Source organism: Cyprinus carpio, chromosome B7 (genome assembly GCF_018340385.1).
Source record: "Cyprinus carpio isolate SPL01 chromosome B7, ASM1834038v1, whole genome shotgun sequence".
In the NCBI taxonomy this organism is placed as follows: domain Eukaryota; kingdom Metazoa; phylum Chordata; class Actinopteri; order Cypriniformes; family Cyprinidae; genus Cyprinus; species Cyprinus carpio.
In genome coordinates, this window is record NC_056603.1 from 26,060,921 (window position 1) to 26,073,991 (window position 13,071).

The 13,071-nt window shown below is 37.8% G+C and overlaps 2 protein-coding genes across 3 annotated transcripts; one reads left to right on the forward strand and one right to left on the reverse strand.

The window, feature by feature from the left end:
- The first annotated feature begins 3,429 nt into the window (after positions 1-3,429).
- Positions 3,430-8,031, forward strand: LOC109093267. Its single transcript, XM_019106988.2, has 2 exons — positions 3,430-4,180; positions 5,199-8,031. Exons 1-2 carry the CDS (start codon positions 3,845-3,847, stop codon positions 6,450-6,452), a joined length of 1,590 nt encoding a protein of 529 aa, XP_018962533.1. The 5' UTR covers positions 3,430-3,844; the 3' UTR covers positions 6,453-8,031.
- On the reverse strand, positions 7,482-12,736 carry LOC109092739 (thymidine kinase 2, mitochondrial-like). 2 transcript variants are annotated; one of them, XM_019106473.2, is made up of 10 exons: positions 12,504-12,736; positions 12,235-12,272; positions 12,012-12,086; positions 11,854-11,907; positions 11,650-11,739; positions 9,212-9,285; positions 8,800-8,888; positions 8,591-8,670; positions 8,300-8,380; positions 7,482-8,179 (listed from the first exon to the last, which is right to left on the reverse strand). In XM_019106473.2, the coding sequence occupies exons 1-10, from the start codon at positions 12,652-12,654 to the stop codon at positions 8,096-8,098; spliced, it is 816 nt and encodes a 271-aa protein (XP_018962018.2). In that variant the 5' UTR covers positions 12,655-12,736; the 3' UTR covers positions 7,482-8,095. The 2 variants fall into 2 exon arrangements, with proteins under 2 accessions (XP_018962018.2, XP_042584059.1); XM_042728125.1 differs by having other exon boundaries at positions 12,235-12,322; positions 12,504-12,640.
- Positions 12,737-13,071: the final 335 nt, after the last annotated feature.

A 13,071-nucleotide genomic window follows, 5' to 3' on the forward strand; every position in this document is an offset into this window, starting at 1 on the left:
CAACTTTGGATACTCTTAGTACTTTTGACTTCCATCAGTGTTCAGTTAAAAAGTTTATACTCATCACCTTTGAAGAAAGGCTACTTTTCCTGTAACAACACATCTGAAGTAGCATTACAAGGTCATTTTGTAGATATCGAGTCTATCTCGTTCTGCTCATATAGCTCTGTGAAGGCGTGAGCTGTATCGGTCAACACCTTAGATGAAGAAATGGTCCAGATGTTCTATGATGTCATGAGTAGAGGTGTATTAGCTGTTGCCACCACACTGTAATAATAATAATACTGTGTCTGTAAACCCTTGAGTCTAATGGAATAGTTCACCCAAATATGAAAATTAGCAGAGAATGTACCCTTACACCATCTAAGATGTAGAAAGAGTTTGTTTCTTCATCAGAACAGATGTGGAGAAATTGAGCATTACATCACTTTCTTACCAATGAATGGGTGCCATAAGAATGAGTCCAAACAGCTGATTAAAACATCACTATAATCCAGAAGTAATCAACATGGCTCCAGTCCATAAATTAACAATATTATGACGTGGAAAGCTGCGCGTTTGTGAGAAACAAATTCATCATCAAGGCATTTTAACTGTCGCATCTGCCCAAAATAACTTAGAATCTATAACAACGCTGAAAAAGTCCATCCCTGGTGTCCTTTTACATCAAAATCCACTGACATATTTTGGTTTGTTTCATGTTTGCAAACGGTGCAGATGAGACTACTTTTTTCACTGAAAGCAATATTATAGATAGAGGACTCGTATTTTAGCCAGAAGCAAGAGTTTGAAGTAAAAAAAAAAAAAAATCATGTTTTAAAGATGGATTTGTTTATTACAAACATGCAGCTTTTTGCTTCACAAGGTTGATCAACTGGAGTCATGTTGATGCTGAATTTCTTCAAATCTGTTCTGATAAAGTAACACCCTTAGGCCATCCAATATGTACAGGTATATTTTCAGTAGTTTTTCATTTTGGGATAAATTATTCCTTTAATTCACACTTGTTAGCAAGGCTGTAGCAACTCCGTGTGCATACAGATAAAATAAACACATGCAGTACAGATTTAATGGAATTTTGCCAAATTCTCAATCAAGATCTGTTTCCCATTGGTCACATGGTATTTATTTTCTGGGTTTTGTGCATTTTAGCTGCATCAAGTGAGTTGATATTCAGGAAAATCACTTTTAACTGGCTTACACATCTGTGTGCTAACTATTTCTGCAGTTTCATTAGACCACATGGATATGTTTCTTGCACCAGAATAGCACCTTAGCATTGAAGCCCATTGTAAAAGTTGACTTACATTTAATGAATACATCGCAAATGTGTCTGAAATCTGTCAGTATGTTGTGGTCGGTTGTCCAAAGTGATAATGCTGTTTCATAGAGCTGCAGATATTGATGTATGTTTTGTATTAGAGTCTTTATTCCTTTACCACTGTATCCTCTGAATAAATAAAAAAACACAATACTTCTATCTGTCAAGATGTCTATCTTTTAATTCTTTCTGGGAGAATTTGGAAATAACACGTTTCGAAAAACAGACTGATAGCAAATTCAGTAAAACATCAAAGTAGGATTTTGTTGTGCACAGTCACTGCTGGCAAGTTGCAGAGAATGTTGTGCTGTTTAGTAACAGATGTTAATTGTACACTAAAGGCTTCCAGATGGACAGAATATTTCCTGAACCATTTCGCGCATTGACTCCTGTCATTCATAATGCATTATGAGCCTCTCGCTAGCACTGATATGGATATTCATCTCTCTCCTGCCTGTTTGCATGGTGGGCTCAAAGAAAGTATCCTGAACAGATGGCCTGTGCCATAGCTCTGCCCTTAATTAGCCTCTTATCCCAGAGCTCCACTTCTATTAAACTATAGGAATGCTCATTTCCTCCAGAGCTGACACGCATGCTGATACACACAACTCTATCACACTAACTACAGTACAGAAATACAAGTCCAGCCATTTGAAACCATTTAAGGTTAGTTTAAACATGAATGAGACACTTGTAATTGATGTGAATTTAACCATCTGAATATTTTCAGGTCAGATCAGGTCAAATAAATGAAAATGGATTCCTCCAATTCTACATTGAAATAGTTCCTGTTATTCTCTAGAACCAGAAACTCTTTATTTGGTGACATGCTTATTACATTTTGTGCATTTTATGATCCTGTAATATGAATATTTCTGTAGCCTATATTTCTGTAGAATACATTTAGTGGGCCACGACTTGTGGGGAAGTCGTGGCCTAGTGGTTAGAGAGTTTGACTCTTAACGCTAAGGTTGTGGGTTTGAGTCTCGGGCTGCCAGTACCACAACTGAGGTGTTCTTGAGCAAGACACAGAACCCCCAACTGCTCCCCGGGCGCCGCAGCATAAATGGCTGCCCACTGCTCTGTGTGTGTGTGTTCACGGTGTGTGTGTGTTCACTGCTGTGTGTGTGCACTTTGGATGGGTTAAATGCAGAGCATGAATTCTGAGTATGGGTCACCATACTTTGCTGTATGTCACGTCACTTTCACTTTTTTTCACTTTCATTTTGATACATTAGGTTGATTGCCATGTGTAATGTGATATTGAGTTTATGGTATTGATATTGTTCTATTCCGAACAGAATGTTACTGATACTGGTTTATAAACACATCCATTACAATCTAAAGTAACTGTTTTCTATTTGATATATAGCGTATATTTACATGTCCTGTATTCATGATGGCACAGCTTGATTTTCAGCATATTGCTCCAGTCTTAGTGTCCCGTGATCCTTCAGAAATCATTCTAATGCTGATTTGGTGCTCAGGCAACATTTCTTATAATTCTTATAATCTCTTATAATTATCAGTGCTGAAAAGAGTTTAATTTTTTTTTTTTTTTTTTTTTGAAACCATGACTTTTTTAGAATTCTTTGATGAATAGAAGTTATAGAATGTTTAGAAGAACAGCTTGTAAGCAGCATTTAGCTTGTCAGTCTATCTCGCCTCATCTATTACTGGAAGATATCAGTCATGGAGACAGCAGAATCTCGAGCTCAATGAATTCCATTACTCATTTCCTTTATTACACACTGATCAGGTAAAAAAAAAAAAAAATACATAAATAAATAAAAGGGTGAGGGCCGTTATTAGATTGTAATAGGCTACTAAGGTAGGCTATTTTGATTTTATTGAACCGAATATTTACCATTTCATATGCCACGTATTTACACAATAATACTTAAAATATTCCACAACATTTTCTAGTTTAAAAGCTGGATTTCCCCCAGTGATATGCAATTCATAGATCAGGTATTTCCCTTTCTGACGTCACTCAAAAAACGTGTTTGACGTGCGTAAGCATCATTATTGTGATGACGTCGCCATCTTCTGGACAGTCATGATAAGTAACATACTTATTTTCAGCGCTAGATGTCAGTAATGTTTCCTCCATTCGAAGGAAGAATAACAATGGTGAAATGTAGGTATACCAGCAACCGTTTCTCGGACAAATCATGGACAAATACCCCTGGTATAATTAAGTGGACTTATAAATGTACACTATATAGGTATTTCAGGTGTCTCTTGAGGCTGAGGTGAATGATAATGAGATCGATATTACCTCGCTGATGCCTACAGGACCGTTTCGCTTATTGGTCATGGACATCTATGCATGTAAGCCTTTTACTAACGTAATCCCGGTCAGTTATTAAACAACGATAAGAATACGTGTATATTTCATGTTCTTCCGTACTTGCGTTTGCGATACCTGCATATTCATCATCATCGCTCCCCATTTGCATACTGTCTACTTTCGCTTCCTCATATGGGAGTTGATCAACTTGATCACTTTCTGTCACAAACATGACCAACAGCGTCGACGATCAAACGCCTGTTTCGCGAAAAGACGTGTTCGTTAAGTATTTAGAGTACTACGACAAAGTTAGTTGCGAAGGCAGTCTGACAGTGTGCTCGGAGCCCCAGGTGACAGATGAAGCCAGGCGCGTGCTGCTGTTACCAGAGGAAGAGCCGCGGAAGAGACTCGACGCGCTGGACTTCTACGAGACTCTCTACAAGTGCGCACAGTACAGAGACGGACACAGACGAGTCCACGACTTTAAAAAAGCTGCCGAGCTACTGGAGATGTTCTGTGTCAACCTGTTTTTGTTTCCGTGGAAGAAAGAGATTAAAACCTTGAAGGTAAATAAAAGCCGCTATTAATAATAAGTCTGTCCTCTCTGCTCTCGCAGCGGATGATAATTAATAGGAAGTTAAACCGGCCTCAGATGGTTTGCTCTTCTTATCTGGTCTCCTGCCCTGGTCAGACTGGTCTGTTTTATGGTTTTAGAAGGGTTTGGGGAACTTTTCATTTGGTCAGACCAGCTGTGAGATCAGCTAGACCATCAACAAGACACTGGAAGGCCACATAAAACCAGCGAACTAGTTTAGGCTGGTTAATTCATTATTATTATTATTATTATAAGCAGTGGTGATGCAGTCAATGATTTCCTTTAATTCTCATGTTCTGTTTGAGAGACCCTGAGCACTTTAATGACCTCAACATAATGTTTAACACCTATTAAGTTAATACTTAACGATTCTGATGAGCTGATTATGCTAAAAACAGTGTAAGCTGTTTAGCCTGATCTTTTTTTTTTTTTTTTTTTTTTTGAAGGATTTTGAGTATTTGTCAGTTGTTTAGACCAGATTTGACATCAGCTAGTTCATCTAAAGACATCTTAACCAGGCTGAAGGGCAAACTAAGATCAGTTAAACAAAGCATACAATTTTAGGCTGCTTTAAGATTTCTTTTAGCAAGGCTGCTCTTACTGACTTCCTTTAAATTCTAAGTGAATTTTAGTATTGTTTGAGATATGATGGACCGCAAACACATTTACCCACAAAACCATATTTAACACGGAAGTGTGTGTGTGTGTGTGTGTGTGTGTATATATATATATATATATATATATATATATATATATATATATATATATATATATATATATTTATATATATATATATAACTTTGCAAAGATTCTTTAAGCTCAGCAGAGTGTGAAGGCTGTAACAACTGGTTGCAGTATAGTACCACATTAGGGCACAAGGTTTAATTATTTTAGAAGTGAAAAAAAGAAACCTGACATATTCTAAAATACTATACAGTTTAATATAACATACAATTAATCAGGACTGTTTTTCCCTCCTGTTCTCTCAGACCTTTACAGGACACTTTGTCTATTACATCAAGCCAGTATTGCCTTTTGCCAGAAGTATTCTTCAGATTATTGGATACTGCATGGAGACAGACACTGAGTATAGACTGTCAGACAGTTTTGATCCCGACAAGGCCAAAAGTATGGGATTTGACCTTTTCCTTGCCAGGTTAGAGTGTGAGTATCTTCTGGAGCTCATGAACCAGAGATCACATGTGGAATGTCTGGAGATCATCCGAATGAGAGCTGCTCCTCTGACCTTCAGTGCTGGAGAAGTAGTTTCAGAACCTGTCAATGACACCTGTAATCTAAACGAGGATGTTTTTAAGGATGATGGGCACGTTGAAGGTGGCTCTCTGGTAAACCCAGAGGAAGAGGAGCGACAGGAGTCACTTAAAAGTCACAACCCTCTTGATCAGGAAGTCGACAAGTCTCAAGATGCTTCTATCGCTGATGTTGAAAGACCGTCCAACTCATTTATGACTGACGACAAGTCTATCTTAGAGATGCGGGAGAACTACCCAGACCTGGCGATCCGACAAAAGCCCATTTTCCAAAAGTCTCAAAGATCTATGCAGCCTCTCAAGGCCCAGGAGTGGGCTGGATCCAGGGGTCACAATGTGGGCCTGTTCCACGAGGCCAGTGCTGACATGAGTGGCCCCCAGTCTATAGCCATACACACTGAGACCATGCTAGGCCAAAGAAAACTACACATCTCAAATGCACATGTAGAAGCCCAGCCCTCAGATGACAAACCATTGGTTCTTCAAGTTGGGAAGCTGCTGCAAGGACGCAGCCGTGAAGGCTCAGCAGAAGACTGCCTGGCTGAGCTCACTGAGCAAATGGGGAAAATGCACATGAAGGAACTCAGTGCAGATGAATCTCTTAAATACCCCATAGAGGAGACCACACAGGCCCAGCCATGCGGTGCACCCAATGACGTCATCACAGCTCCACCCACAAAATCCCCAGATGGCATGAGCCTACCCATCCTGTGCAGCCCATCCCAGGAGCCTGTCTGCAACATCACAGGTTGTGGGACCTGTGCTGCGTCTGATGACATTCTTGCACAGGACAACCTTATTAGAGAGCCTCCTCAGTCAATCTACATCCACAGTGCACTGAGTGTGTGTACACCAGTGTTTGGACCACCGACTGACCACAGTCAGACTGCCAGTGAGGGCTCAAACGGACGCAAGAGTCCCACACCTCAGCAACCGGAAGACGACCTAGTCCAAACATACGTGGTGATTTAGAGACACAAAGTATTCCTGTTTCTTCTTTATCAATGGCAGAGATTTTAAAGTGTGGCAGTGCACCAAAAATGTATTTGTGCTAGTCATGATGTTCAAAGCATTTTCATTGATAGAGAGTTTCTTATTGAAGCCCTGATTTTGGATTAGCTTTGGTATCTTAGAGTTTATAAAGGTGACAGGAGGAATGTTTGTGCTCTTTGTCTTTGTAACGTCTATCATTGCTTTTTGAAGTGAAGGAAGGTTTCTTGCTGCTATAATTTTCATGAATCTGCTTGAGTCAAAATGATTATTAGAGCTTGATTTTCTAGTTACTGTGCCTTATGAAATGTAGAGACAGATAAATGTGCACTTGTCTTAATGGACCATTTGTTCTGCTGGGATGTCAAACCTTGGATTAATTGGGTTATATAAGTGTTACAAAATGGTGTTTGGGGCTTCATTTATAAAACGTGCATATGCACAGATTTGATCTTAGAGTGATTTGATCTTAGAGGTAAAATCCATGCCAACGTTAAGATTTATAAAAATGGTCTTTGACATGGAAAAGTGCTTAGTGCCACACCAGGTTCTAAGCAGGTGTACATTTTTTTTTTCTTATAGCAGAATCAGAGTAATGCAGGTATTTGGAAATCAAAAAATTCTTGTCGCTGACCATTCTCAAGTAAAAATTTGGACGCTGACTGGTGCACTTTAATTTCCTAATGACATTAATTAGGGCCGTTTACAAGACAGAGAAGTAAATTCAAGATCATTTGTGATTTATAGATTCACATCTGAAAGAGGTGTGCACGTTCATTTCTGTGAATCACCCATAGGCGCATTTGAGAAATAATCTTAGACCAAACATAGGTTTCTATGCAACATTTTATAAGTGAGGCCCCGGGGGCATCTATATCATACTACCTGTTATTTAAAGAAATAAGGTGCAAACTATTTTTTTTTTGTACTTTTCGTGCCATACTACTGATGCTACAGTGCAGCACGTCATAGAATTATGTGACTGTAAATTACAATGTAATAAAATCACTATTTTCAAATCATTTTTTCAGTTTAATTAAAACAATGCCTTATCCAGTATAAATAACACTGGTCACAGTAACACCTTCAGTAACACAAGCTGACCACAGCACCTGTATTTGATAGTGACACTGTCTGCAAGTGGCAGACAAGAATCACAAGAATCTTTAAGACCCTAGAATGATGACTTCACTGTAAAATGCAAGACTTAATCACATCCAGTATATTTGCACGGTCTGGAACTTACATTCTAAATTTAAAATGTCTACAGACATAAAAAAGAAGAAGAAAAAATGGAAATGTTTCCAAGTGCAGTAGTTTAAGATAATATGGAATGATTCCATAAACAAGACTAAAAATAAAAAGACTGTCTCTTGTTAGGAACTTAAACAAGTTTACAAAGACTGCAAATACAAATACAAAATAATAATCATAAAAGTCAGCATTTAAATAAAATACCCATCATATGAACTCATTTACAAATCCTACTATGTAAATCAACTACCCACTGCAGGAGGAATGTTTGTAAACCCAGTTTCGAATAAAAAAAGTGCTAGCTTCATCTGTCTTTTGAGAACTGACATATTTATGGCTTGATATGATCATCGTTGTCTCTGATCATTTACTCAGCAATGTGCCATAAGTATCTTCTCTCTGTTCTCCTCATACTGATGCAGCATCTTCTTAAGATCATGATCTGCTGGGATTACCTGCCCACCAAAGTGAAGGCACAAATTACTCCCAGTGTGCATGGGTGATTATACAACAATATCACAATAGATATCATATGATGCAGGCTTTTTAACCCGTGACTATTGGCAGAAACTCACCAGAACTGGAGCAGGAACCTCAAACGACTTGTGATGAATGAGCCAGTCCTCATAGAGGTTATGGATTGATTCTAGGTATTCCTAAAGGGTAACCATCAGAAAGTGTAACCTCTTCCAAATTATATGACAAAAATGAGTAATGATATTTTTTTACTCTAGCCTTCTGATAAGATGAAAAGTGAAGTAATCTCTAAGCTAAACCAGAATCTATTTCGGGTTGTTTCAGATTTGTTGCATTCCAGTTCAGTTTTACATGCACAGGGGTTCACTTATAACTCAATAACAGCTCACCAGTGGAATAACCTTCTCTTCCTCTCTGCACCTCTGCTTTAGTCTCTTGTAACAGGTCTGTGGAGAGGTCTGCAGGTAAACTGTATAAAACCCAATGAGCACATGCATAAAATGTGTTAGTAACATTACACAACAACTCTTATTTGTCATTATTACATCTAACAAGCAACGTGAAATGTTGCAATGCAATATAGATACATTTTTCATACCAATAAGGTCCACAGGAATGGCAATATTCTTTATGATCCACTCAAACCATTCACTTAAAACAGCAAAGTCCACCTCCGGCATCTTTCCACTGTCAACCAATATTATAACCATATTATATATGGTTAATATAACCAATATAATATTAGTACACATTTAATGGTCAGTACACTTTGTGGTTACACTTTATTTAATGGTGTCTTTAAAATAGTGTAATAAAACAATACTAAGCAATATTAATTAACAACCAGTAGGGTTAGGGTTTGGTGTTAATTGCATGTAATTATGCATAATTTACTGTAACTGTTATAGTAAGTACATCTAATGTGTAAGAAGGACACCAAAATAAGGTGTTACCCATTTTTGTCCAAAAGCAGGCAGGTAAAGCTCTTTCAGCTTTATAAGAAAATGTACCTTTTATAAAGATTTTCCACAAAAATGTACTTTGCACTATAAATAGATCTTTCCATCATTCTGATTGGTGCTGACTGTGGCGACAGAAAGAAAAACAACAGGTTAGTGCAGTCATGATTCACATTCCATTTCCTCTGTTCAGTGTTCACACAGAAGGCGGCTAATTTCTATTTCAGAACATAAACAGATTCATGTAAAGCAACTCAATAAAACTGACTATAGGGAGGTGAAAGAGGACTTGTATGGAGCCCCTAAAGGGACACGGTGGTGGAATTTTTTTTTGGGGCGGGTGGAAAAAAAATTCAGGGTGGGAGGAATTTTTATTTATTTTTTTCGTTCTCTCGCAAAACTTTTGTGCTCCCTCGAGAAACTTTTGCATTCTCTCACAAAGATATTTGCATTCCCTCGAAAAACTTTTTGCGTTCTCTCACAAAACCAGTTGAGTTTGGACAAACACTTCCTGTTTACTTTGCAGCTTGTAGTGGTTCATACAGCTCGTACGTTCACAATGGAGCAGTTCACAGAGTTTTATTCTAAACTTGGACTCTGGTTCAAGTACAGTCAGCTGCTTATAGTTTAAGGCACGGTTTTGGGACATTCTAAAAGGATTAATGTACTATTCGCTTGTTAAGACTGACGTCACGTGTCACCTCTTCAGATACCACCAGAAAACAACAAAAGCTGCTAATATACACTCACAATGCGATATAATACTACCAAAATAATTATAATCCTAACCTTTAACTCCACACCGAAATCCCAGATAGTCAGACAATGAAAATATAAATAAAAACAAATAAATATAAAAATTATTTTTGTTTGGGACGCTGTGAGCATGGAGACTGTAGTGTACACCGTAAGTTTGAAAACGTTTAGCTTAAATGTTTAATATAATTAAACAGTGCTCATAAACGGCTGCTGAGGTGGTATTCTCAAGTGAAAACAGCGCTTCTAACATCACCGCTTAACAACCGAATAACAGTGACACTGGAGGCCCAATTCAGTATTAGGCCTAATAAATACTATTAATAACCTTATTAATAGCATTACTGTCAGTAATATATTCAGACATAATGCAGCGTTTCTCCCGCACAGAAAACGGTTCGGCTATAGAAAACGCTTAAGGAGGCTAATGGTTGAAGACGGTATAAAACCAGAATATGGTACACAGTTTATTAATAAAATATAGTGTATTATGCCCGGGAAAGCAGACAATCCCAGAATAGCTATAAACAAGCTTTTAAATTTAAAGCAAAACTGAAAGTATGGGCTCATGTACCGCTCTCATTCAGCACAAATCCAAATGTTTCCATATTCACAATGTATTTGAAGCTAAATCATTATTTTTTAAATTAACTGGGCCTTGTAAAAAAAATCCTAATGAACAAAAATGTGCCGCACTGGAGTGGACCATATACTACGGTCAACAGGACTATAATACAGATTATTTACACTGACTAACATTTTATCTGTATTGCTGATTCTATGTTAAATTATAATAATGAACAGGCCGCGCTGTTTGCAATGAATGTGCGCGCATGAGAAGAACATTTATCAACACATTTAAGAACATTATCACACTTATATTACATACAGGATGTTCGGGTAATAAAAGAGTGGAAATTTTTCACTCTGTCCTCCTATTGTCTGTGCCTGCTATTAGTATGTGTGTGTGTGTGTGTGTGTGTGTGTGTGAGAGAGAGAGAGAGAGAGAGAGAGACTGTAAGAGTGTGAGTGTGAGTTGTAGCACTCTTATTCAAATTGGGATGAAGTAAACATCTGTTGAGTATTTTAACATAGAATTTTCGATTGTGTTGAATCAAAAACCCAAAACTGCAGTGGGTCCACCAGACCCACGAACACTGGCTGAGTAACAAAAATATGAACACCACATATCAGCACATATCTGCTTGCATGTAGACAGAATATATTTTTAATAATTTCTATAGCATATTTGGTCTTTTTTTTAAATCACCGTCTTCATTAAGCCGCATTTTCTTTATGGGAGGAAAATGCTTCTGTTATTCTGGGCTTACCTGCTTTCATGTATCATTTATTAATAAACTGTATACCGAATTCAGCCTTTTTGTACCAGTGTCTTAGTCCATTAATTAAGTTAATGTCCCAAAACCGTGCCTTGATAAGCATGCACTGAATATTTTGTCCAAGTTCAAAATAAAACTCTATGAACCGCTCCATTGTGAACGTATGGAGCTGTGTGAGCCACTACAAGCTGTAAAGTAAACAGGAAGTGTTTGTCCGAACTCAGCTGGTTTTGCGAGAGAACAAAATTTTTTTTGAAAGAGAACGCCAAAGTTTTGCGAGAGAACGCAAAAAATCTGAAAAAAATTTTTTTCCTCCCACCCCAAATTTTTTCACTCACTCTGATTTTTTTCCACCACCATGTCCCTCTAGGGGTCCGTAGGACTTGTACATGCCGTTGGTAAGACATGCCGATCCAGCATTGTCAGCTGGACATATGTCTGATGAGTGAGACCCCATCTGGATGGGTCCTGGTACATCAATCCCTGTGGCAGAATAAAATACATTCCTATAATCAAATATGAAATAAAATGCACAACAAGATGGATCAGAAAGAAAAAGCCAATTATATCCATACTGATGTGCTTCTTGGTCCCTACCAATGGATTGCATCCCTGTACATTTCTCCATTTGGACACAGGCTCTGTTAGCACCTACGACACAAGACAGTTGTCTATTACATCAATGAATAAGAACTGTGGGAGTGAAATTTCAGGTACCGTGAGAAATATTACTCATTACACATTTACTGTATTACCTCAATGTCACTGGTTTTGCTGAAGTATTCCAGACATGTTGTCTTTCCACTTGCAATATTTCCCTCTATCCAAATCTGAACAAAAGTGGATGCAAATTTCAAAACAACAACCCATAAACATATTTAACAATATTATGTTCACTGTCTTGTCAGCCGTGTAACTGACCCTCTTTCAGATAAGAGGATCTATTCATCTAAAAACACGCTGCAGTGTATAACTCACCACTGACTTCTTCTCCTCGCCGTTTCTGACCAGTTTCCCTTGAGAAGAAGACAACACAATCAAACCTTTCTCGGATTCAGCAGCAGATCTATATATAAACTCATGTCAGTACTGGTAATATAAAGCTGACTGAGCATAATATAACTCGGTTAGGGAAAAGTTGAAAAAAAAAAACCAAGTGAATGAGAAATATCGTAAATAAAATAAGTGAGAATGAGAGCTGTGGTCGCCGTTATATTTCGCAGAACGGAAGCTGGCCCAGGACTTACTGTGATTCACAGATGTGCTGCTCCGCGAAAGTCCGATTAAATGCTTTCCCAGGGACGGCGTTCGTCGGACAAGTACATTTGTCGACAAGGCTTTGCGTGGATATAGAGGTAAGACAGCACGACAAAACCCTTTTAATAAGTTAACAACCATCTCGCGTGTTCCATCGACGTCTAGTAGCTACATATACAAATAAACAAGTGTGATGACCTCATCAATATGCGCAAAACCTGCAGTGTTACGTGCAACACTAATGACCGACCAAAACATGTCAAAATAAAAGTCACAATTTTTAACTCGTCATTAAAATATTTGTAAGATGTACAATGATGTTATTATTTCGAAATAAGACTGCATTATTATTATTATTATTATTATTATTATTATTATTATTATTATTATTATTACGCAGAAATGTATAGGGATGTATTGTTATTAAATATTGCAGCTAAAAGTCTAATTCATTATAGTATGTGGAATTTATATCGTTTTTTAAGTAAATTTTGCAACAGCAAGGGAGTCACATGCCTACAACTATCCACAGGCATAGTTGACCTTTTCAGGAAAATT

What these genes read in the sequence shown, in the direction of transcription:
- LOC109093267 (XM_019106988.2), top strand. Translation starts at nt 3,845, where the DNA reads ATGACCAACAGCGTCGACGATCAAACGCCTGTTTCGCGAAAAGACGTG. An exon ending in AAGAGATTAAAACCTTGAAG is followed by an intron (nt 4,181 to 5,198) that starts GTAAATAAAAGC and finishes CTGTTCTCTCAG; the next exon opens with ACCTTTACAGGACACTTTGT.
- LOC109092739 (XM_019106473.2), bottom strand. Translation starts at nt 12,654, where the DNA reads ATGGTTGTTAACTTATTAAAAGGGTTTTGTCGTGCTGTCTTACCTCTA. An exon ending in GCGAGGAGAAGAAGTCAGTG is followed by an intron (nt 12,087 to 12,234) that starts GTGAGTTATACA and finishes ACTTTTGTTCAG; the next exon opens with ATTTGGATAGAGGGAAATAT. An exon ending in AAGAGAAGGTTATTCCACTG is followed by an intron (nt 8,381 to 8,590) that starts GTGAGCTGTTAT and finishes GTTACCCTTTAG; the next exon opens with GAATACCTAGAATCAATCCA.